This window comes from Apteryx rowi, unplaced genomic scaffold (assembly GCF_003343035.1).
Source record: "Apteryx rowi isolate R43461 unplaced genomic scaffold, aptRow1 scaffold_3, whole genome shotgun sequence".
In the NCBI taxonomy this organism is placed as follows: domain Eukaryota; kingdom Metazoa; phylum Chordata; class Aves; order Apterygiformes; family Apterygidae; genus Apteryx; species Apteryx rowi.
In genome coordinates, this window is record NW_020449418.1 from 8,514,244 (window position 1) to 8,541,156 (window position 26,913).

The window sequence follows — 26,913 nt, forward strand, 5'->3', positions numbered from 1 at the left end:
TTCCAAATGCTTTAAAACAAATGATTCATCAAATAAGGAACACTAAAAGAAGAAATCTGCCAATTTGTAGAATTTGACTCCTCCTAATCAGAGCAAGGCAACAGGATGTTGAGTTCCTGCCCTGCACCTGATTAAAGCCAAATGCACTAGAAACAGCTGGGAACAAGAGGAAGCGCCAAGCTCTTCTCAGTTGGGGGTAGGACAGCAAAAGAATTTTTTTAAATTCCCTCCACCTTTGTTGTTCTGTTTTCCTGACTCTTTGACAGATAAGCACTTATTTCCTCTGGTATTTGGACCCTTAGAAACCATGTACAATGTACAGAACTTAGGAAAAAGCTAGATGTGTATGTGCTTGGCCTAAACAGAATTAATTTTGATCATGATGTTATAGGACATTCCTGGTCACCATAGTTTAGCCAAATCGCTAACTTTACAGACTGTGTTCGTGCAGGTGCCAAATTCTCCAAGTTCTGCCCACCCACCTTCAGCAAGTCAAAGGCTGAATGGGAATAGCATGAAGGTTAAGATGCATTTTCCATCTGGATCACTGTGGTAGTTTTCACTGCTGCATGCTCACACAGTGCCCCTCAATGAACATGCTTCTCTTTCTTTTTCTTTTTTTCACAGAAACGCAGAAAAATGTGAAAGCTTTGTCAGTGCTTTCTTCCTGTGTTCTAGAAACCCTAAAAAAACACGGCTTTTTAAAGCTTCAGAGTACACACACGTGCCCTCAAGTAAGGGTTAAGCAATTATTTTTCCCTATGCAATTCCAGAATGTATTGTAGAGTACAGCCAAGGAGAGGAAATAAGAGTCTCGTAGTATATGCTGTAGATACACTAAGAGTAGTGCAGTTTGTTTTGCTGCTTAAGATACAGGAGTTATTTACAGTGTCAGAAATCTTCCAAGAACCTTAAGACAAAACCTCTTCTTTAACATTTTACAAAGTAACTTCTTTCTTTTGTGACTATTCCTGTGATACCAGCTTTTTGCATTCATATCACAAAGCAGTTTATACATGCACAGCTTCCTTTCTGTACCTTGTGGTGATAGCACAAGCTGTTTGCCCTTGCAGTCCCTGTGTCTGATCCAACGCACAGCGAGGACAGCAGCAATACTCCGTTTGGCTTCTCTAAACGTTGGATCAGGCCTCATGCCACCAGCACTCGGAACTGCAACATCACCCAGCTCTTCTCTCTCAATATCAGTGCTGCTGGGGGACCAGAGTAAAGGCCATCACTGTAATGCTTCGGAAAAGCAGTCAATTCAGAAAAGCATTTTCATTTTGTTTTTAAGGGTGCCCCTGAAACACTTTCCTCACACCTTGAAATAAAAGAAAACATACCTAAAGTAAATCAGGAAGTCTCAGTCTGCATCCACGTTTTTGCTCTCCCTTTGCCAAAGCTTGCCAGATTCTCCCATCTCCTTTTCTGTGTCTTTGGCATTTCTTTGAATTTCCAGGTTTATGCTGGTACCATTTTGTGAGAATTGGTGTTAGCAGTATGCCCGCCATAGGAGTATCAGGACTATTGCTGGTTTACCAGGGCACTCTGAGAACAAATGCAGCCAAGTTTCATGACCTCCAGAGTTGTATATTTAAGATCTTAGCGTATGTCAGCCAAAACAGTGAGTCTTTATGTCAAGCTAAGAAAAGTGATACTTATATAAATAGTTGGAAAGCCAAGAGACTATGTGGCTGTTGAGAGAACAAAAGGATACTTCAATCAAATTGTTCTGTAAAATAAAAATTTCAGGTATTTTATGTTCTCCTTTTGACTGGCTGTGGGATGCAGAATTTTGACTGAGACTGGGATGAAATTCACTTCATGGTTCAAGGGAAATGCATTTAGCAGACGTCTGTTCAGATCTTTTTGTGCTGTGTTCTGTTCTGTAGACCAAAGGATTTTGCCTACTGGGACAAGTGAGGTGGGCTCTTTGAACAAATAGTGTTGCTTTATAAAAACAGATATGTTTCAGTGATTAGCAAATATCATTCTGTTGTTTATGGCTTTTAGCACCTGTTAGAATGCAGTAAGTTATTCTTTTTTTTCCTTTGGTGGTATATAGCCTAGGTTACCTATTAATTTGTAATGAGCTTCCTTAATATATCATAGGAAACTCTTCATAAATTATTGTGCAGAATATATACAACAATGCAACAAGTTGTATTTATATAAGTTATGTTAAAACAGTGCAGCAATTAAACTCCTACTCATCACATAATGTGTTTTTCCTGTCGTGTAGTTCCAAAAAAAGGTGCTTGAAAGTATTGAGAGATGCACTAATTTTCTTTGAGCTAATGGAACTTGCCTGCTGCTATTTTGGAACATACAATCATTATGTATTCTTAGATGTATCTATATTTAAAGCCCAAAGCAGATGCTGGATATTGAGACAACTTGTGGAAACTTGTATGTCAAGTCTGTTTGTTTTTTTTGTTTGTTTGTTTTTGTTTTTTTTTCTCTTTTGGTTCATTTATGAAAAGAAATTGCACGAGAAGAAAATACTCTAATGGTTAGAGGTTAATTGCTCTTCTTTAAAGTTGTATTTTTGAAGAAACGCATGCAAAATCTGTGAATAAGCATATTAGGTTTTTCCATTAAATGATGTCGTTTAAATGGCTCAGTAGATGTTCTGTGTTTTTATAATGTATATAATGGCTTGAAAACAGTACTGCTATCAACAGATTTGTTTTGCTGTTGAGGCTATTGTTAGTTTTTTAATCAAGTGCGTTCACAGCGTAAAAAGCTATTTCCTCTCCATTTGAAGCTACTCCTCATCGAGAGCTATGTATCCTGAATGTTCTTAGTGTCAATAAATATCCTACAGAGGAAATCAGAACAGATCCAGCAGCATGAACCCGAAAGGTGGTAAAATTCTTTCTTAGTTAAACAGGGTTTGGGGCACGCTTACTAAATTTTCTGTTCTTATAAGGCACTATGACAAGTGTCATAAATTTCAGGAGCTCCAGTCCTGTGTATCTCTTTCCCCCCAGCCCCAGATGGAGGTTTTTCATGATGTGACTCAGGAAACAAATGCAGGGGCATAATCTTGTGACACAAAACTGGGAGGTAGGGTCTTCTTGTTTGCATGGCCGAGGAGATTTTTTTTTTCCTTTTTTCATTTCAGATTAATCCTGGTGAGGTCCCTAATTTGATAAAGATGCTGACAGAGGTAAACTGTCTTCATCAAGGCAGCTTAATTCAGCAAATGATCTCCAGAGGTAAAAAAAAAAAAAAAAAAAAAAAAAAAAATCTCCTCCTCTTGTAAATGGATGATTAATTGGTGCCAGCAGAGTCAGAAAGAGAGGTTAGTCTGATGCAATGTCTTTGCTGCAATCTTATTCTTGGCCAGTTTGCCTTTTTGGGAAGCACAGCAAGGGTTTAGTTATGTCTTGCAGCTTTTGTGTGGCAAGGCAGCAAGGAAAGCTCCAGTGCCTGCAGTAACATGCCTTTGACTTCTGCTCAAGGCCTGCTCTGCGAGAGGGGTCATGACCGCCTGGAAATTGGGCTTTCTGTCTGCGGCTGGGTAAGCCACTGCTGGTAAGTTGCACTTGCCTGGGGTCCTGAGCTCGAGATCCAGTTGCTGAGATTTCCTAAGGTTGGGAGTAAAACCTTGTCTTTAATATAGACTTACCATGTATGGGTCAGCTCTGCAGGCAAATTTAAAAGACAAATAAATTTTGCAACATACCATTTAATTCGAAAACCACAAGAAAACACTTCTTCCAGTTAGCCAGTTTTCCCTATTAGAAACCTCAGAGAAACCACACTAGTATTTTCTTTAACCAGACCCTCCTACACCCAAAACCCACAATGAGAAAGCCTCATACATTTTTTTTTAAAGGCAAAAAGCTGTATCCTGAGGAGTCGTTAGCTATCTATCTGATGGTTCTTACTGTCCTCGGAAATACTACTCTTTAGAAACGAGGCAGAATTTTCACATAATATTGAGATATTTCCTATTTCTTCTCATGTACTCTGATTTTATCTCTTTTTTTATGATCATGTTACATAACTTCCAAAAAGGTTCATCATTCACAAATCTAGTGTTTTGTTTCCTTAGTAACTTGCTGGCATCTTTGAGTTGCAGTAAAGTATGGAAATAAAATTGATAGGAATCTGTATGTTTTTAAGGAAAATGGGTTTCTTTGGACTAGTTTAATACTTTCTTCAAAGGTAACTGTGCTGGGGTAACATACAGTATTTAGTCAAGAATAAGCCTGTGGCTCTGGGGCACTATAATATGAGGCACACAGGGGAGCACAAGTATAAAGACCCCCAAAGCAGAAACTCAGTGCTGCGGAGCAGCTCAGTGTCTGCACTGGGCTCCCCAGGCATCAGCAGCAGTTCAGTTGTCCTGAGGAATATGGTCTGCATTGCCCCTGCAGCGTGGCACTCATAGTCTAGTCCTTGGCATGCTGCTGCACACCGTGCAAAGGCCTGCCACCTCCTCTTTCCCTCCTGCCACCAGTAACACTGCTGCCACCACCAATATCTCGCCTTTCTTAACTGCTGTTCCTGGCCTGGGAGTGCTGCTGGGTGCAGCAGGGCTGTGGCGTACGGCAGGGTTGTGCTGCACAGCTCTAGACAGTGAGAGATGGACACTGGACAGCTGGAGATGGGCTAACTTTGTCTAGGGCTGGGCAATGCCCGGTGCTGCTGGTTTGGGGAGGATGGGTTAGAGATACCTGAAGTGGTGCTCTGTGGTGCCAGTTAGGGTCTGGGGGATCTATTGGGCCCCATCCTATGCTGTCTTTGTCTCTGAAAGCAGTTTAGTCATCTAAAATGGGGGGGAAAAAGTTTATATCCTAGAGAGTAGAAATTCCAGAAGAATTTACAGGTTGTGGTAGATGAGGAACTATACACTGTGGAGTGATGTGACGGAAAAACAGCTGAGGTCTTATATCAACAGAAGACTACTGAGTAGAAATAAGGAGTCAATATTGCCTATGTAAACTCATTTTAGCAGAACACTGCAGTTGTTCTACTTTTCAGGTATGTTGAGAATGGGAAAAGACTCAGAGAAAAGGTGAAAGAGTGATTTTTAGGACTGGAAGACAAACTTCCCAGTAAATGACATGAGGAGACCACTATAGTTAACTCACTGAAGTGAATGTAAAGGAGCTATTTGATCCTAACCACACCGGGAAAAAGATGTTTGATATTACAGGGTCCTTAACCTAGCAGGCAATTACACAGAGATGTAGTGCTGAAAACTAAAGCTAAACAAATTCAGACTGGAGAAGAGGTGCAAATTTTTGAAAGTGAGGACAATTAGCATTTGAACAGCTTACCAAAGGACATGAAGGATTCTCCATTACTTGCAGTCTTTAAATCAAGTTTGGATATCTGCCGAAGAGATATAAATAACTACTAGCTATTTATACAGCTTGATAGAAGAATCACTGAGTGAAGTCATATGGCCTTGTGTTATGCAGGATTCTTTTTTATATAAGAAAAGGGAAAATTGTAAATAGTATTAATTTATATATGTATAATCATTGCTCATGATGTTAATAATTGCAACAGAAAATGTGCTCCTCCTCATGCTTTCCTTGGATTTATGCATCCATCATAATAGTTGATGCTTCTTTCAGTTTTCTCACCTACAGTCTTAAACAGATGTTCCTAAGTATCTACATGAGAATAAAGAACTTAATATTTTAAACTGCTAATTTTGATGGGATCTCGTGGGACTGTATCTTTTTTCTGATAGAATGATCATAGTTTTTTAATTAAGACAAGACTTTGAAGTTATCACCTGTTCCATGCACCTTTTAGGAAGAGGTAGCAACTGAGCAGAATCAGAGAGTTTAGAACTGAGTTGCATTTGTACTTCTTGATTTGCACAGATCTTGCCCAAGACATTATTCATATAAAAAAAGAAAAGTGTTTGATTAGGCTAGCTCTGGAGTTTAAATTAGATTTTTCCTTCTCAGGATAACTGCATATGAACTCTATTCTTCTTTTACCATTCTTCTTACATACTTGTTTTGAAGGGCTTTGTGAACCTCTTCCCCATCTGCTTCACCAATGTGTAACCCATCCGATACAAACATGTCTATTTTTTTTGGAAAGGGAATATCTACATGAGTAAGAGTGATCATGAAATACATACGTTCTCTCAAAACAAAAAAATACTAAAACCTGATGGTAGTCCTTCTGTATCATAAGCCTATTGCAAGGGGTATAAGTTTATTTCAGGAAAAGATAGGCCTTTTGTTTTTCACTTGTAATACCAGCTATGGGTTGTTGGGTTGTTGTTTTTTGGGGTTTTTTTTCATGCTTCCTGATTCTTACTCTAGCATACTATATACTGCGGCGTTTGAATTGTAAACACTGGAATAGTGTTTAAAATTAACAACAGAAGGAAAAGTACCTTGCCTCCTTCTTGAAATTAAAGGAAAAATGTAAATAATATCTCTAAATTTTATATGGAAAATCAAAACATAAAATTGATTCTGTATTTCCTGAAATTATATAGAAAGCCTGAATTAATTTAACTGTGACGTATACATGTAATATCTTAACCTAAAGATTTCACATGCATACTTCTACATAAAGAGAAAACCACATCCTGAGTTGCTTCATTTGAAAGAACAACGTACAGATCACTGTTTTTTTTCCAGATAAAGGTGATAGAAATCAGTAAGATTAATATCAAGTTCTTCAGAAATTGCAAAAACAGAATTCCTGTAGAGGTCTCACTGGTTTTAAAAGCTATTGTAATAATCCCAGAGTTACAAACACAGCTTTAAAAGAAGAGAGCTAGCCTCACATTTTAATTATGGACAAAATAATTCAGTTTGAAATTTTCAAAACTAACTACTCTATAGATACAGCATTCCAAAAGAAACTTTGGCAAGCCATAGGTATCTTCAGCCATCTGTAGTGGATTACTTCCTCTTACTGTATTTCAGTAGCATTGTGGTAGGAAAGCTTTGGTGACAACTACACTAATACAATAGGTGTGATGCCTTTCTCCTTTTTAATTTATTTTGGCAGTCTTGCAAGAGAAAGATTCTGGATTTAAATCAGCTACTGTAACAGTGAGTGTGCTGAATGCACTTTGATGTCTCATGTAAGCTATGTCTTCTGTGAGGTAATAATCAGGCTGGTAATAGATGATAATCAACATGTCCAGCATTTGATACACTTTTTTTTCCCAAGATGACTCTGTAAGGGTAATGGATATAGTAAAAGTAAGCGGAAGATAGGCCTGGACAATGGAGCTTCAACAAGGGTGAGAAGACAATTGCTTCAGCGCCAGCCTGAGCCTGTTGGTGCGGGCTGCAAGGCGGGCAGTGGTGTTGGATAGATGATTTGAACCAGCGCCTGTGCTAATCACAACCAAACACTTCAGTTAATTCATCACAGAAGTCTTGAGCACTTCACTTGGGCAAACTTAAAAGGTTAAGGCAGTAAATAGTTTATTGCCACTGAGGCCTGCTGAACATTGATCACTGTTGAATACCCTCTGTTTAGATGTAAGTTCTTTTGAAATATGCTCTGTAGGTTTAGTCTGAGAGCAGGATAATTGCCCTGAGGGTTTAAAATTTGAAAGCAGACACTTCTACAGCCAGATTGCCATAGGCTGCCAAGACAGACTAGTGTGAAACAATACTGTTATATTTTTTCTACTCAGTATTTGAATGAAGCAATACGAAAGACTGTTTTGTGAGGCATGGATGGGTAAAGTCCCGTGTAGTTTGCCCTTTCATGTCTATTAATAAAATCCTTGTTACAGTTCTATTTTCAACCTCTCTGGGATTTGTGCTGCAATTCTGAGCAGCTGATGGTTCTCCTTAGCCTAGTGCTGGGGAGTTACTTACTCAGCATGCAATTAAGTTTCTTCAGTGCGAGCATTGAAACAGTGAGGATACAAACATTCCCAAAAGTCTTCCTGCTGTTCATAGCTGTACACTTTTTCAATAATGCACTTACTTAATGTATAGGATTTTTATTCTTATAACTGAGAAGCTTTGCATTTCTGAAGAGTCATTGGCAGTGTTTTGTCAATACATAGTACTGGTTTTGTGCCCAACTAGCTATGTGAACATCAGGGTCTGCCAAAAAATGATCTAATGGTTCCAGGCTTTGGATCCAGATTTACTAATTTCTATAACTGGGGGGGGGGGGGAAGGGTAATGGGTTTGGGAGGGAAAATTACAGTGGTTGTTCAAAAATACAGAACCAACCCAAATGTGTTATGCTTTTTTGATCATATGTGATATCACCATATCATATGTCATCATACCTTGCTTTTACTGATCACTTTCCTCCTTCTTAAAATGGTCAATTGCCATAAACTTAGATCTTGATCCTACCAGCAGTTCCGCCAGGGTGAATCCCTGTGTCCACATGGACCTTCTCAGTTTTGCTGAATCTGTTTACACACCAGACTCAAAACTAGCTCTGGTTAAGCTGAGGTTATTTATGTGTACATCACTTACACTTTTTCAGTAAAAGCCTGCTGATACAGGCACGTGAAGAATAAGACACTCAAGAAATTTTGAGGAATTTGAGCCAGTAGATCTATTGTTTTGTGGCATATTACATGTGAATGTTAACTTTTCAAGAGGACTTATGTAGTTTGTACAAACTACTGAACAGTTCCAGAGCTAGTTCTTCCAAGATAGTATCTGCAGTCTTTGGTTACCAAAATAAAAATGTTACTTCAGATTGCAAAGAAAAGGAACTGAAACATATGCATCATAAATTGAATTGTTGGGTGTGTTCAGATAACTACTTTTGTCAAAAATACTGAAATATTGATAGCAAATCAAAACCCCAGTCTTAAAATTTATGAATGTTTTGATACAGTTTTAAAGAAAAAATAGTAATTTAGAAAGCAAATCATAAAAATCAAATGTCTGTATTTATAGGTTTCTTTAAAGTTGAATGTCAGACAGACCAAAACAATAAAGTGAGAAAAAAGAAACTGATGAGCAGTCATCAGTCTCTCTGTATGTGGCCTTAAGACAGTACCTCAAACTCGCCAGCTGTGAAATTTTCAGTTCATCTTTACTGTGGAGCACATCACATTTTTTTTCTTTTAGACAGAGCTATGAACAGATGATGGATGAACTGTAGACTCATTGTGTTAGAAATAACTTTTTCATTTAAAAAGCTCAGTCCCTTCTTGACAAGGCAGTCATTACATCTTGTAACAATAGAAGACACATCAAGAAGTCACAGTTCATCTCTGGTGAAGGACTTCATTCAAGGGTTTGATGAACAGCAAAGGGAAGTGTAAGAAAAATAGTGTGGCAGCTAAAATCTTTTTGTTGTGCCCTTTTTCACTGTCTTACACTGTAAATTCCCCCATATATTTAAGGTTAGGTGAGGATTTTCAATGCAGAGAGCATTATTTTCAGATCAGAGTGGTTTCAAGGTTGAACTTGCTAATTTTAGAGCGAGACAAAAAATTAATGTGAACTAAAGTTTGTAGTACATAAGGCATGCATTTTAGAGCAAGTATTATATCTGTTCTTAAAATTTCTTTATTTTCACTACTTCTAGTGGTTCTGAAGAAAATAATAAATGCTTATAACAGACTTCTGAGATGCACTGTACCTATATTTGCTCTATTGTGTGCTAGAATCTGTTGAAAAAATTTATGAGCATATGCATTTTTCAGATATTGAATATCATAGAAATGTATTAATTTTGTAGAAAGTTATAATTTCAAAACAAATGTGTCAGTGGTTGTTGAATGTTGATGAGAACTAATGTCTTGGGGTAGTGTTGGGAGAAAACAAGACTGCTGGGATAAGGTTGCTATACAATTTTTTCATGGTATCTAATTAGATCTCATACTGGGATATGATGTTTATAGGTTCCTGTGGTAAGGTGTTGCGTAGTGTTACTGTCTGCTCACAGAGAGGGTAAATATTATCACTTCAGAAAGGTAGATCAAGTATCTATGTGTTCTCTCACCTGAGGAAGAAAATATATTGTGTATTTTGTTATCCTACAGGATAAAAAAATCTGTATAAATAAGTTGTTAGGCTGATACATCATTAGACTTTACAAGACTAGTAGCTCTTTTTTCCTAAGTTTAGCAAGCTTACAGCACAAAAAATTAAGTGGCTGCATCAGCAGATCCATGCATTAAAGACCTAGTTGAATACCATTAATTTGAACTGGATCTATATTAGCTAAGTCCATAGACAGGGGCTGGATTAACTTCTTAGCTTGTAGAGTTAAGAAATTTAGCACCGTTTAATTCACATTTTTATTTAACACTTTATTGTATTAGGAAGAGCCCAGACTTTTACAAAAAAAGTATGCAGGTTATTCTTGTCCTATAGGAAAACTTCAGTGCGCTCTAATACCTTTTAGCACTGCAAACAGACAAAAAGGAGTAGTTGTTCTATGCAGGTAGGATTTTCAAATGATATAGCAGGCTTAAGGATAGCACCGTTTATCTGAAATTTCTGAGGATAAACTGGCCTTTGCAGAATGAAGTTTAATGGCATTTTGTTTGTTGTGTTTATTAATCCCTTGGCTGTGTTAAGTGAGAGCTACTGAAAAGGCTGAAGATTTAAGTACGCGGTTTGTTTTTTTGACTTGTCTTTGTCTTAATGGCTTTTCTTTATCTCTGTTTTTTCCTTTATCATATGGACATGAGACTTGACTTCTTTTTAATCATGCTGTTAATTAGAAAAAAATCAGAACTCTGACAGTTTGAGCTTACAGGATTCACTAATATAAACTATCAATCTTCTGTTTTTCACAATCAGAAATACACCTCCTTCCCTTTTCTTCCCCCATGCTTCCCACCACCCCACAGAACAGCAAAAGAGACAGCTCTTGAGGGTGTGGTTATCATGAGATAATTGCAACCCTGAGGGACTGGAGACACTTGGGTGCATTTCATACCTTGTAGCTGTCCAAGGATGAGATTTTCACACGAAAGACTTCACCCCACTGTATTTTATTTTTTATTGCATAAATCAGTCTATGTGCTTAGGGATCATTTATCATTTCTCTGATATTCACCAGGGTACAAACAGCACTGTTCTAGTTCCATTTAACCTCCTCATTTCCCTCTCTTTCTCCTGCTCAAAAAGAAAAATTGGCAAGATGCTAAAATTATATAATGGCAGTTCTGTATTTTAATGCAGAAATCGTACATTGCCCTAAAACCCTTCACCCTTCAGTACTCTTTGTACTTCTGGGAACATGATATATGGCTGAGTAGTGCACTTAGCAACCATGACTTCATTTAAATCCTTCAGTTTTTGAAGAAGGGATTACTGCCTAGAACATAAACAGTATTAAAAATACATATTTTCAGATGCAATTACAGTGAACCTCAGCTTAAATTCGTGTGTGGAGAGAGCACTCTTGCAACATGGGAGGTGTTAAAATCTATAGAAGTGAAACATGAAACATGCCAAAATTTTTTAATTTTTATCAATTATAGTATTCTCCATTAACATTGCATATTTACACTGTCACCCTTCCCTGCTCAGCTTCTTTAGAATATACCAGTCATGCAGGACTGAAAATTAACTAACATTTCCAAGCTCCCAAATGACTCTTTTGCAATTTCCTTTACTTCTCTGGCTAACAGAGAACACCAATATGTCTCTCCCCATATTCTTGCAGTTACTGACAGAACTTGTTGTATCCCAGGTGAGGATGCTCAGCACCCAAGGCAGCCTGGGGTCAGTGCTCTGGAAATTAGCTAAAACTATTCCTGCAGCAGTGAGACTTAGTGTTCTTAGCTTATGTCAGTGTTGTGTGGAATCGTGGATCTTAACTTGCGTTATTTTTTCATTCAGCCATTCTTCGCAGCTATTCAGTACGTCTCCCTTATGGACAATCACCTCTCATAATGACCTGTGCAGTAGGACTATTTCAGTGGCGTGTACAAGTTCTAAAGGTTCCCCCGTTTTGTGTGTGCATTTGCTGGCCAGTTAGTGTCATGAGCCTTCATTTGTTCTTGGGCTCAGTGCAGTATAGTAAAACACATGAGTTGAACTTGATTTTTTTTCTTGCCTGATTGTCAGGTTCTGGAAACACAATTTCCTTAGCTTTGACTAAATTCGTGTGAATACTACTAGCTTGGAAGGTTGTAGAAGCTGGGTGTGCTGTGTTAGAGAGACTTGCAGGCATTTACAGAAAACATGTTTGAAAAGGAAGACGAAAGAAGATGAAAAAAAAATCCTGAGATAGATTTTCATGTTTCCTTCCACATTTATCTCTCTGTGAGATAAATGCACCTTGTTGGCATTTGCTTATGATCCTGTCATTTCTTGACTGAGATATCCATGAGTCACTCAGAAAAGAAAAGCATGATTGAAAAGTGCTAATTGAAATAAAATATTTGCATACAATAGAGACACAGCATCTGCCCAAGCTATACATTTTTTTTAATTTTTTTAATAAAATGTAGCTGTACACAATTTTATTGTGTTATTTTTTAGTGTTTGTGAAAGTTGATGTTCCCACTGATTACGGCCAATGATTCGTTCACTACATTTTGGCAACTTGGTCTTGTCTTCCACATTGCCTTTCCAATTTGCTTCATCCCGAGGCTACAAAGTTCGCTTTGAAATATCTTGGAGCTTTTTATATGGCAATCAAGACTTTTTCAAAGCTGCTCTGAGGGGGAATTTATTGGCACACTGAATACCACACTCTGTAATACAGACAAGTAGGAGTACTGTCATGCATGTGTCAGTCTGGTCTCTTTTCCCTTCCAGCACCACAAGAGGTGAAAATCTCAATGTTCTCTGAGGACACAGTGAGGTGGACTAAAATAATATAGTGTTGGTTTATAAGGGCAAGAGGGGAAACTCCCAAACTTCTTGGTTTTATGCTATTAGTTGTCTGTCATGTCCCTAACTGTTTCCTGAGCTATTTAACTTAATGTTCAAGTGAAAGGCAGCTATTATTCCTCTTCTTTTTCTCTGTGTCAGAACCCAAGAGATGGGTGAAAAAACGACGCTGAGGTTAGTGTTGTGGATTGCAGTACACAAATCAATTGTGATGATCTTTGATTTATGATTACTATGCCTCATGCGTGTCAAAGCAGAAATATGCCTTTTAAAATTAATGCCTGTACATTATTTTCTAAGAATTGTGATGGAGAGGCTTTAGTACTCAATAATAAAAATAATAAAGGCCAAGGAGGATGCCAGCAGCAAATCTGGCTGATTTATTTTCTGAGTGGCATCATGCTTGTACAGAAAAGGGAAAAACAGTGAAAAACTTTAACCAGCAGGCCTCATCCCTTGAAGCTGTCTGTCTCTTGGCCTTTTCACCTACCTCCACGTATCTGTCAAGGCACATGATTTTTTCTGATTCATCCCACACATTTTTAGCTAGCCACCCACATCCTTGTGAGGCCAATAACATGATTAAATAGAACATTTTATGAGGAGGATGTTCTTTGAATTCAAAGTGCCCGCTTTCATGTAGCAAACAGTCGAGTTCTACCTTAAAGGATACAATTAAAGAAAATGTAAAGTCCATGGTTTCTTAAGTATAACTATGTTGAAATCTCAGTCATAACAATGGTGATAATAGCGCATTGCACTTCTGTTGCTTCCTGCACAGCACAGAGAGTTAGTGCAGTCTGTTTTGAGGTATTCAGTGATTACTATTCTCATCTTGCCTGAAAAGGGGAAGTTAAAATTAGGTGTTACTACAGTGAAAGTATTGAAAGCTGTTTCAACAGGTTTATTACATCATTTCCAACAAAGCCATCATCAGCTACTGTATTTGTGGATGTTGTTAATAGTCTGATTTTAAAATTAATCATATGGAATGCCTGTACATGTGTTAAAGGTGAGGGTATTGGTGCTCATGTACTAGTGTTCCCCCTCTTTGGCATTTTAAGGCTTTTATTTGGGGACAGGGGAGAGGGATTGGTTGGTTGTAACTTTAACAGATTTAAACCATAAGGGATGGATTTTTTTCATGGCAAGCATAGACTTGGCACTATTATATTTATTTTAAAAGATGTTTTAAAATGTCAACTGTTTTCAAGAACAAGTAAAGGGAAAAGAGCGCTGTTGGTTTTATGAAAAGAAAAAAGTGATTTTGAAATGTGGTCCTTTTTTGGAGCAGGGCCTTAAAATTTGGGAGAAGGTGACCTTTATGCATGGAAAAGAAAGGCATTGCTTTTCCCTGTTCAAAAAAGAAAATTGGGAGAAAAAAAAAAGTGACTATTTCTTGACATGCAACAGCATGCCTGTTCATTTTCCCAGTCATTCCTACTGGAATATTGGAGCAGAAACTTGGAAGAGAGCAACCGTAGGAGCATGTCTTTTGTCAGTACATACATATCCATCCAAATTTAGCCCATGCAACAAGTCATCAAAATTTAATTTTTCATGCATGTTCAATAAAAATAAGAGCCTCACAAGTAAGTTGCACAGAAGTTTGGGGTACGCTGAGCTTTTTCTAGCTAAGAAGGAGTTTTCCTCATTGTTGCAGTTTTTGATTGTTCTATGGCAAACCAGAAAGTAGAGCTAGGACCATGCAGATATAACATTTTGAGGAACTGCAAGTGTACTGGTAAGTAGCCATGGCAAAGGAAGGGAGACTTTGGACTTACTAAGGGAAGTGATTGGAGCAGGAGTCAGTCTGAAGTAACGACACTCATCTTTGGTTTAGAAGATGTATCTTTGTAGTACTTTTCTCCGAGAGTAGTATCTTTGTGAAGAATGTGACTTCTTTATTTAAAGGATAAACTGCGTGCGTGAGTGGAGGCAGATGTCATTTACCTGCTGGTAAGGAGTACCTTGCATCACCTTTGCCGCACTGAAGCAGGCATTCGACTCTGAGCTCTCAATGCCCTTGGGTACCTCAGGGCCTTGTCAGACATCAGTGAAGAATGTCCCCTAGCTGGCTGTGCCCAAGACATATTGCTTAAAACCATGATTTTTTTCTGTGCATGCAGTCATGTGGTTATTTCCTCAAAACTTCATGTTATCGTTTGCCTCTCTGGAGGCCTACCTCAGCCACAACCAGAGCACTACAAGGTAGCGAGCTGCAACCTGTGGGCAGAGCTGAGCTAGCTCTCCACTCTTTGGCTGTGATGAATGAAGTGATTTGATTTTAGAGTAGCTCACAGTAAGAGAGAGCTAAGTTGCATTATTACATTTGCTGTGTTTTAAGAGTACTCCCAGATACTGTTACTTCAGCTCAAAAAAAAATAGTAACTGTTATGTTGCAATGACCTGACTGTGTGTCTGCAGCCTTAGCTTTAAAATCGAATGGATGAGTCGGGCACACGTATGGGCAGTCTGTCTAATTGGGTTTATGGTCCAATTGCTATCAATACAAGCACATTCTCCTAATGCATTTTTCTTGCGATATCCCTGTGAAGTAGGGAAGCTCTATCAGCCCTCAGTTAGCTGTGAGGGAGGAGATAGCAAATAATCCTTTCTTTTAGGGAGAAGGAGAAAATGCTTTTCATTTTAGAGAATGAATTTTGCAGAAATTCCCACAGAGTGAGAGGTAAAAGCTTTTGTTAAAGGTTACAGGAACTTTTTTTTTTATGTATAGTATCCATCATATCTCTGTAGATGCTTCACTCAGAGTCTGTCCAACTTGTTCAGAATGTCTTATAAGACCTAACCAACATTCAGTGTTTTTTCTCTTTTTTTATTATAATAGTTATAATACATCAGTTACTGTGTAGATTTAGCACAGAAAGCCAAACCCCAAAGACTGGACAGTATAACTTGAAGAACTGACCAGAAAATTGTCAGTAAAGAACATTTGGGGTGGGGAAAAACAAACCAAAAAACTGTTTTTGCAAAAATGCTTTCAGTTTTCTAACAAGCTTTAAATTTGTAATTACTTGAATTTGAAAAAATTGAGAAATGATTTTACAAAGTTTCTTCATTTTTTTGGTGTATCTTATTTCTTGGTCAAATGCCGTTATAAGAAAAAAAGTCCATATTCAAATCTGCCTGAAATCTATATATGATTATATATATTTGAATATAATTTTTATATTTAAATTTAATTTTTTAATTTATTTTTTATCGTTTTAAATACTATATATTTTAATTTAAAAATTACTTTGTCTTGGAGGGTTGTGCATTTTTGCTACTTTGGGGGTACCTGAGAAACCGCTGTGTGGACTAAACTTTCTAAAAGAAGGTCATTTGGCATGAGGAATTGCAGTCTAGGAAGTAATTTTCTTAAGTGATAAATAATAAATGCTGAAAATATATAATTTTCTTCTTGTTGAAAAGGTAAGACTTCTGGCAGGACCCATAAACCTCATGAGGTTTTTCCTTAGGCAGCAGTAGGAGTTGAGAGAGTCAGGCCACACTGTAATTTGTAAACCCTTGGGGTAATTCTAGCTTCTAGGCAATATGGCATTCATATCACCATTTGAGGGGGTCCATTGTGTTGACTCGTTTTGCAGTCTTGTTGGCTAGGAAGAAAAAGAGAGGAGAGACTGTATGTTTGTTGCCAACAAAGCTGTGCCCCTGTCAAATCATTGCTTTAATTCAATATCTGTCTGTAGGGGGTTATAGGGGCTGAGGGTTTGTTGTTTTGTGTGTTTGTTTCCTTTTTTTTTTTTTTTTTTTTTTGCTTGCAGTGCTGTTTTAGCACTTCTGTGCAGAGCATCATTCTAAATGTTTGAGAGCATCAAGGAAGCAAGGATGAAAGATTTTAAAAAGCATCAGAAGTTATAAATATATATGTATATTATATATATGTATGTGTTAGTATTATACCTAGTTGTAGTATTGGAGGTTATTTTAAAATAACCTGTATGTTTTGAATTCATTTCTTTATATGTGAAAGTGAATAAAAAATGATGCTATTTCTTCCTCAGTGACTGCATTCCCCGCAAGTATTTTATTCATAGCTCCCTATTCCCTTGGCACATATAAAGCAAAATGAATTGGCTATCTTTTTACATCTCCCTTTGAACGTTCTCTAGTGACTCTGCAAGTTGCCCCTTTTTGTCTTTCTGTTGAATAGTGTTTAAAGCCTCTGGCACAGCTGGACTTCAGTATATATGAAAACTTTTAGGGTATTATAGTGTCACTAATCATTGAAGTTACAAAATTTCAAACATCCAACCCCATCCTGACTTGCTGCATGCTTTTTGTATTTTAGAAGTTGGATAAATATGTATATTGTTAAAACTATCCCTGAAAAAAAAGTGCTTAAAAGGAATAAAGAATCAACGCTTCTTTTTTAAAAGCTTCTTTTCTAATCTCTGTAATTCGAAACTAAAGACTTTGAACAGTGGGTTGAAGATTGTTCTGCAAGATAAATTCCTTGCATCACATAACCCTGACAACTCCCCAGTTCCGTCAAATTAATAACAAATGGATGAGAAGATAAGCAAAACTAATGGGGAGGTTACATTTTTGCGACAAAGGTTTATGGCCATACTGAATCTCATGTTCTGTGATATTCCTCCTCTTTCTCCTCCTCCACTTTGGTATTTTATTACTATCAGATCTGAGCATTCCTGTTTATAAAGCTCTTCTGTGGAGGAGATATGATGAATAGCAAGTTGGACTATGTGCCTTCTAAAAGTTGCTGTGAACAGCTCTCCACTCCCCCAGTAGAAATTGCTGTTTTTCTGCAGGATCAGGCCTTGTTCTTGCACACTGAATAGTTTCACATCCACTTTCTACTCACTGGATGATGTTACAAATCTGAAACACACTGCTGTAATCTTAGTTTTATTAGAATTATGGAATACTTTAGCTTGGAAGGGACTTCTGAATGTCATCTGAACCAACTCTTTCCACAGAGCAGGGCCAGCTTACAGCAGGTGGCTCAGGGCCATGCCCAGTTGAATTTTGAGTATCTCCAAGGATGGAGAATCCACAACCTCTCTGGGCAACCTGTTCTAGTGTTTGGCCACGCTTGTTGTGACAAGATTTTTCCTACCGTATATTTGTAATTTTTCTTCTTGCAACTTGTGTCCGTTGCCTTTTGATTTCTCTCTGGGCACCTCTTTTTCTTGTAATCCAGTATCTTAAATTCTCTTAATCCACTCAATTATCTAGTCAATATGTAGAAGAATAAACGATTTACAAATTGCGTCTATTCAGAGATCTGTTCCAAAACATTCAGTCAATAGTCCAGTGGCCCAGACAGCTGTGCAGGATGTGGGAGGCTTTGTTTTATTAAAGTAGACCTCAAAGGTGATGGATATTCCCATTATGGATTGTGGCATCAAAATTTAAACACAACAGGTAACTGGTGATTCTTGTATACTTCTTGGTCAGGCATCTACCGGTAGGCTGCTTTAAAGGCAAGGGTGAATGACCTTGTGAGCTAGATTTACAACCGCACCTGCAGTTTGCCATGAAACTCTTAGGAGCCCCACTTGTTACAGAAATTGAGTAATATATTCAACTATCAACTCCTATTAGTTTGATTTTTTTWAAAAATCTCAGTGTTTTTCTATGCTTGCTCTCTGCTTTGGATTGATTTTTTTTGTTTTTTTTCACAACAGACAGTATGTAGTAGTTTCTGATCATGAGAAGAAAAAAAGGAAAACTATTTTAATAATGCCAATGCATTTCTCTTTAAAGATTATTTCAGAAAGTTTGCATGAAGAACATGAAATTAATCAGGAAGAGAGTCCTAAAGAAAACTTGTCCAAGCCAAACCATCAGAGGCTGCCATATGGACGTGCACTGTGGAGCATGTTAAGGGCCTCTTGCTAAAATCCTTGACTATTTTGACTGCACAGAGAAAAGCTGCTGCCCACCTGCCAGAGCTCCTTTCACTCTAAACTGTGCTGCAGGGTAGTGCAACTGCAAGACAGTTGGGGAATTCAGACAGTTTAGCAGCACTCGTGTTGCATCTCATCTGGGCTATAGCAGTTTAACATATCTGTTCATGGAATTTTTTAGTGCTCATGAAGCTGAAAGGTGGTCGTTGCTTTGGGATTCTGCAGTGCCTGTCCCTTTGGGACAAAATGAAAGATGATGCATGTCTTTACTGTTGTTATCCTGAGTAATTGTTTTTTTTCAGACTTAGAAGCACACTTCTGTTGTGAGGCTTCTGCTTCCGCCTGCCCACATTCCCCAGATCAAGTGATTTCCACTTGCTTGGGGAAATGAATGGTGGGCAGTCATAAGTGAACTGAACTCTGCTTCACCCCTCATTTCTGGCTTTTTAAGGGTGCAAAAGCAGGTGTGTGTTTGGGGCGATGAATGGTTTTATATTCGAGCGTTTCCTTTTTATGCATAAGCAAAACTACTTTGGGGTTACTTGTGTAAGACTGACCTGGTCCCTAAAGTGTAGTCTGCTGTAGTTTAGAACAGGTTATAGAACACAAAGACCAAGAAGGATCATTTAAGAACACTAAACAGTAAATAGCTTATTTTTTCACTTTGGTTTGGGTCTTCTCATTCATGGATGAATGTGAAACACTGACCCACTGATGTCAAAACCAAACTGATAGCAACTTCAAGCAGGCTCACGGGTCACTCAGCCTGCAGTCCAGTGGAGCTGCATCACTGAGACCTCAAAATCAGTAATGGCAGAGAGGCCAGTGGAACTGTTGTCAGTTCCACTGCTTATTCCTTTGCTTCATGGGTAACTTGAAAATCACAGTTATCCAGATCTGAGATTTAATTAAAAAAAAAAAAGAGAGAGAGAGAGAGAAAGAGAGTTCTTGTTTGCCAGGAAGATATAAATTGATGAATAGATGTTGATAACTGTTGTTACCAGTTCTTACTTCAGGCTCTCTTGCTGCAGCAATATTGCGAATGTGTCTTGGGCTAAGATGAATTTTAGGAAAAAATGTTGACTTCTGCTTGTACTTGTAAAACTTTTTCCTTGCTATTTCTCTGTTTGTAATCATGTTGTCAGATCACTCTAATTTTATACAGATCACTTTAATTTTATTGTTTCTGTTTTATTAATGAGAGAACAGGGAAAGAAGTAGGCAAGAAGATAGATCTAGAAAAAGGCACATTCAGTCATTATTCTTTTCAGTCCATTTCTATTTAGCTAAGAAGTTGAGTAGGGCTTTAATATATAAAGAATGTAATTTTACAATAAGCAATGCAGAGCTATTGAATTGACTATTTTTCTATATAACAAAAAATATATAGTTGTTTGGGGGGTTTTAGTATCTTCCAACTACTCAGCTACTTCTTTTATTGGGTGAGAGGGCAATGAGTTAAGTGTTCATTATGCTTTAAGGGGTTGGGAGAGAGGGAAGAGAAATTGTCATGTTCTCCTAGAGGTTACTTGAAGTTTTGGTAAATGTATAAGTTCTTCCCACTCCCCCCCCCCCCCAAAAAAAAAATCTTTAGATTTCCTAGAATCCCTATGATTTTTTTTTCGGTGTGTTAGGACTTTATAGGAATGTTTGGCCCATATTCTATATTAGATTTAGCAACTGGAATGTTATGCTTTAAATGCCTGTTCCTAGGGGTTGAGCAGTTTGTTTATTGAGATGATATAAGTGATCCCAGTGGTTTTTATTGGCAATGGAAGGCACACTGAATATTCAAGCAAACAGAATTGATTTTAAAGAATACAAAAACATAACCGCTGTGAAACTTGTGAGACATGAAACATTTCTGAGCAGTTTTCTCTTCTTTGTGATTTTCTTCACAGGTGTAAACCTTTCTCAAAGCTTTGAGAGACCTGATAAGTATTTTTTACTCTGATAAATCTAAAGAAAACTACTGTAAATTTTTCAAGAGTAGAAGGATCCTTAATTTGATACTATAATTAGGTTAACCACCTCTGCTTTTACAGTGAAAGAATAGTAACTTACATTTTAATCATCCTATTTCCTGCTGAGGCTTCACCAGCCTTCCAAAAATCCCATATTCTGAAGCTGAGAAAGTTGTTGAAAGAAGATGAAATTTCAATAGTTATTTATATTCCTTAGGTAGAGCATTAGAGCATATTCCTCGAGCACACATTATTTTTGGTAGGAAGCTAACCTATTTTGGAAGGATGGTTACAGCGCATCCTTTTGATTGTTCTAAATAAAAAAGCAGAAAAGAAGTATCTCACACTGTCACACCTATTTGTGTGCTCATTTGGTATTTATTTTCAGAATATTGGCCATTGGTGATGACCCAGTGGTCAGAAGCAAGTATTATTAAGACTGCAGGCTTGTATATAGTACCCATAGACACGATAGGAATGCATTCTTGTGGAAGGTAAAAGTCCCATATGTTTTCATTTAGATAGCTTTCAGTAAGCTTTTTAATCTTGTTAAAGACCTTGCTAARCTTAGTTTTGAATGATCAATTGGGAAACATCATATTTAAAACATTGCTCTATTAAATTTGAATCTTGTGTAGGGACTGAATCTGGCAATTAGAAAGAAATGGGAAAAAAGAGTTTGAATTCAAAGTAGAGAATATATATAGTTCACAACACTCATTGTCATCCTTAGAGCTGTGTGATACAATGTGGGCCAGTGTATTCCTATTTGTCATGTGATACCGGGAACTTTTTTAACCAGAGAATCTATGCTTTTCTCAAATATTTTATCAAGCTATGGATAAGCCTTGCTGTGGAAATTTATACTTACCTAACAACACGGCTAGCAGTGAAATCCATATGAGCTGATGATACTTATTATATGAAACTCCTTCATACTCAAGAAGTCTAGTTCCTTTTTAATATGCTTTGAGCCAGTTCTGCAAGGTGTTCAGGGCCTGAAAACTTGGAACTGAAGTATTTTTAACCAAGGATTTAAATATCTCCCTATTGATCTGCCCACGTTTAACAATATACTGTTATCTCTACTTTTTGAATGGAATAAATAGACACATCTTAAGCGTATATATTAGCAGTACCTCCAGAGATCAACTATGACAGTTCCAAAAGTATCGGGTCTTCACTGCATATGGGATTGCAGCTTCACGCTCACTTCAGCTAAGGTATTCCAAACGGACAATTTCTGTTTTATTGTTATGTGATACTTTCAACTCGGTCACAAATAGCCTGTCCAAAGAGGGTGAAGAAGCACTGGATCTATACCTTTAACGCTCTTTGTTGAGAACACTTTTAGTTTTAAAGTTTATGCAAGGCATAGAAGTTTCTTTTCCCTACTCCGGTCATTGTGCAAACACCTGGTGGGTCTTCAAAAACAGTTCTTAGTTGCAACAATTCTTTACGGAGAAGTTGGTAATAGCTGATAGTTTGGGGGCTTTGATGCTGGAACGGTAGCTAAGTTAAAAGGCTAGTCAGTATATAGTCTTTGGAGAGTTTCTCCAAAGCATTGTCAAGAGCATCTCTATTACGCTTTCCTGCTCTGACTTGCAACTCTGTTCACTGGTGTGCAGAGAGGCTAGCTTCCTAATTTAGGCATTTAAAGTGGTTGTCATAGGCCATGTGAAAACTCTGATCTGTTAGTATTACCTAAGCTTTGTTTTTACACTGGATGAATCTTTAATTTGTCAGAAAGTATGGTTTGTTTTTAACTTTTATAGGCCTTCTTTTCCAAGCAATCACTTCCATGAAAGTTTTTCCTCTCTCAAGTAGTCCCACTGAGTTCAGAGTAAGAGCAAAGATTATTTCTGTGAGTAACATTTAGAGAATCTGATTCTGCCCTTTTTTTGTTTTGTACAAGCAATGTCAATTTTCTCTTGCACATCCCTCTGGAAGAGGTTCCTGCGTTTTCTTGTTTTCCTTTTTTAACTTTAATCTTCCTGCTGGTCTTGCACAAAATAACATGTGCTAGGGAAGGGGAATAATGTGGTAATGGTAACTGAGCACTTTTCCCTGCTCTGTCCCATTTCATTGATAAATATCTAATCTACCTGTTATTGCCATTTTATAAAACTCTTTTACATTGTTAGCTTTGAATTAGAATCAAATTAAAATGTAGTGTGAAGTTTAACATGCTAGCTGTTACTGCTGCTACGAAGTGTCTTAAGAGTCCTGTGCTTTTGGTGTTGGAGGTTTTAGTGGATAAAACATTTTTCATTTTCGGGACTGCCGTTCTAGTTTAACCTGCCGTCCTGAATGAAATGAGTTTAGTGGTCTGAGTCCTGTCCCTGGTGAACAATAGGCCACGTTAGAAAAACAGCAAGTGCACACAAAGCTGTTGGCTTCTGCTCCAGAGACACGCAGACCTGGGCAAACATGGCAGCACAATTACCTCACACCCCAGGGAGTGATTTTTCTAGGTGAAGATTGAGGTCATTTGTGAGGCAATAGGGAAAAGCGTATCTTGTGAAACTGGTCTGTGCATCAGCCACTGAGAGTAGCCCCTGGTGTTGCTACTGCGGCCTCATTGTTCGCTTTGGTAAGAGACTTTATAATCTGGGATCTCTGGAAAGGTGTTTTTTCTCATTTAAGATCACCTGAGATACATGTACAATTAATTTGTGTAGCAGAATATGTCAGCAAAGATTTACATTTGTGGAGATGTTATTAACAAGTTACTTGTTGGAAACAATACCTTTATATAGGTGAATTCCTGTTTCCACTACAATTAGTGAGTGTTTTGCCTTTACTTAAAGAGCTGGGATGTCACTATGAAGGCACTAGGCATATGGTAAATATACTAATTTGTGTTCACTAATGCACTGTTGACAGTATCACCTATTCATTAAGGTGTTTTCCCAAGAGTTACTGTAACATCGAAGCTGAGATGCCTTGAGCGGCTTTCATTTTTGTGGCAAATGGCTTAAAACGGAAAATGTTCAGCACTACTCAGTAGATCAGTGCTCTATTTCAGCTAGGTCATGCCAGGTTAATATGCAAAGTATCAAGTTTCTTTTTTCTTGTTGGGTAAAAAAAATAGTTAAATTTGTTTTAATTCATACCTTTAGCTATTTTCATTCAATACTATTTGAGAACATTTTTATTTTTGAGTACAGTAATACCATTTAGATAATTTCCTACTTGTGTCAAATTAACTAGAAGTGCAAATTAAAATTAATCTAATTATTTTGATTTCATCTGCTGTGTAAATAAGCCTCAAACCTCTAGCGATTATTGAACAGAGAAAGTAGTTTAACAGGAGAAATGAATTTGAGGTTATCTGTCTGAATCTGCAGAAAGCCTGAAAAAATACCTGACAAGTGTCAAGTTTCCCATTGATTTTACTGTGATAGCTCAACTGCCCAGCAATAGTCATGTAATTTGTCCTCCATTAGTAGTCACCCTACCACTGGAGACTGAAGAGGGAGAGGATCACAGATTTGTACTGTCTGCTTTTGGTAGTGTCTCACTAACTTCTGGCTTAGGTCGTATGAAGAGACTGTGACATTGCCATCACTGTAAAGCTTGTTCCTGGAAGCTGTCAAACACCAGTCAGTGGTGACACAGGGACATTCTTTCTCAGGTGACACATTCTTCCTCGGGCCAAGGAGATGCAGGAGAGCATGCTAAAGGTCCATTGCCACCTCCTTTTTTGTGATTTTGGCACTAAAACCAGGGAACTTTTTTTTTTTTTTTCCAAAAACTAGCATGCTGAACCAAGATACTGGGTTGGAAAGAGGACCTAGAATGGAAGAGGAATGTGTTTCGGGGCCAGGTACCAGTGAGAGGAGATTTTTTGGACTGCGGAAGCTCTCCTGGCTCATCCGAACCCTGAGCCTGTAGTCTCAGAGCAACCACTGTAAACACGCTTCTAAGCTGGTTTTCTCCTACTGGCAGACTGGGGCAGTCACAACGCATCTCTTACCTTCAGCTTACTTTTTCCAGTTTTTTATTTTTCTTTTGTAACTGCAAGGACTAGAATTAATGTATTCTGATAGACTTCACTGAAGGCTTAGACTCAAACATCATCTTGTGGCGTATGCCACAATCAAGCCCTCCATAAAGATAACTGGGAACCACTGGACCAGAGAGAGAAAGGGGAGCCATGCCCCAGAAGTGCACATGAGCCTATTATCATATTTTGAAGAATGTGTCAACTGGAGGAGATGTCAGCCTTTTTTGGTTACCTCCATGACTTCACTGTTTCCCTACCCTCTGTACAAAAGTCAGAGCTGTAATATTCCTTAGCCATATGGGATTGGGAGTGTTATTTGATAGCAGCTATTTCCACTCTTCTCTTCCATTTGATGTATATTTAAATTACAAAACTTTAGACTTTGTTTAGTGTTTTTTAATTGTTTATGTTATCATGCTGTCTGTCTATCCTATATTTTAAAATATATTTTGGCCATTTTTTTTACCATATTCAAGTGTATCAAAGATATTAAGCCCAAGCAAATGTTGTAAAAATTGGCAGCTGTGGAGATGAGAAAGAGCCTGATAATGCTCCCACTGCGCAGAGGCTTGCCCATTACCTCACACAGGAAAATAATTCTGAGAGAGAGATTCATGGGACACCATTCTTTTGGTTCTGCTATTTATGGAACTATTTGTTTATTCTTAGAAATCCTTTGAGGGTACTTTTGTAAATCAAGCGTCTAGTCCATCCAAAAGTGTCTAGATGGTTTCATGACAAGTGATGTATTACTTTGTTTTGGTTGTACATGATCACTGCATGTTCTGGTGCCCTTAGTAAATCAGTGTTTTTCTATTTCTTTTTCTTCCCTTCCTCCCCAAGATTTCTTTTGATTTAGCAGAATATACTGCTGATGTTGATGGGGTTGGCACTTTACGGCTCCTAGATGCTATTAAGACCTGTGGCCTTATCAACTCGGTGAAGTTCTACCAAGCCTCCACCAGTGAACTTTTTGGAAAAGTGCAAGAAATCCCACAGAAGGAGACCACCCCTTTTTACCCAAGATCACCTTATGGTAAGGATTGCTGGTGTGTGTGTCATTGTCTGTATGTCTGTTCTCCCTGCTCATGTCTCAGGGCTGAAGTCATCTGGGTGTGAGATTAGAATGACGATAGACCTAAAGTGACTAGACATGTTGAGAGGCATACCTTTATGAATTGCTATATAAAAAGTATTTGCTGCCATTGCCTGGGGGTTGGAAATTACCATCTCACTTCACAAGACTGTGTTCATTCAGATCAGAAGTGGAGAGCTCTTTTAAAGAGGAGGGGGGAGGGTGGCTCTTCCTTCACAAAGGTTTGTAAGATAGCACTGAAGTGATAAGGTTTCTTTTTTGTTGTTGTTGCCTAAATGAAAAACTCCCAAGAGCTAACTTCTTCCTTCATGAACTCACATTAAATTCGAAACACTTATTAAAGCAATGTGCAGGGAAGACTTTGGTGGTAAAGTTTCAAATCAATTTGAGTGTTAAGGCACCAGATTTTCGCTTTTATTCCTCCAAAGTCTTTTTTTTTTATTAGCAGAGGTCACCACAGTGGTGTATTTCACACACTCTGGCTGTGTTAATTATATTGTAAAAGAAAAAGTGCTATGCTTGAGTGTGCATAAGAAAACAAGTGAGAGAGCACCTTAACAGTTCCTGACTGGTTCTGAGGTTGTACAGAAAAGGAGCATTTCCCCATTCAGCTGCTGTTTATTGGGCTGGATATTTTTTCCATGTGAAACATGACACATTTAGAGAATTAATCAAATTCTAATGCACTCTTACTGAAAGGTAGACACCACCCTGCATGTGTGAGAGAGGTGCATATGTGTCTCTGTCTGAGGACCATGTACAAGCAGTGTGGATATACGTAACATTTTAAAATTATTTTTTTGTAGGAGCAGCAAAACTCTATGCCTACTGGATTGTGGTGAACTTCAGAGAGGCCTACAATCTTTTTGCTGTGAACGGCATTCTCTTCAATCATGAAAGTCCCAGGAGAGGTTAGAAAATCAATGTAAAACTGTTCCCAATTTTGTGTCATCTGACAGGAAAAATGAAACAACACATCACAAGTTTCATTTAAGCTTGCCAGAATTCTGTAGCAAGGGTATCTGACATGTTGCCCACTCACTGTGGTCAGCCCTCATGGTAGTTTCAGAGCCTGTAGCGTACCAGCTTTCACTTTAAAGCATCATATTCCATTTCATAGCCTTTTGGCTCTGAAGGGAAGCCCTTGCATCTGATT

The 26,913-nt window shown here is 37.9% G+C and overlaps 1 protein-coding gene across 1 annotated transcript in view; it reads left to right on the plus strand.

Moving 5' to 3' along the window:
* Positions 1 to 3,445: 3,445 nt before the first annotated feature.
* The window catches only part of GMDS (GDP-mannose 4,6-dehydratase), a 282,728-nt gene continuing 259,260 nt past the window's right edge, over positions 3,446 to 26,913 (plus strand). Inside the window, exons 1-3 of the mRNA XM_026069695.1 lie at positions 3,446 to 3,526; positions 25,505 to 25,697; positions 26,564 to 26,668. Of these exons, the coding sequence (XP_025925480.1) occupies positions 3,446 to 3,526; positions 25,505 to 25,697; positions 26,564 to 26,668 (379 nt within the window). The remainder of the gene's footprint in view (positions 3,527 to 25,504; positions 25,698 to 26,563; positions 26,669 to 26,913) is intronic.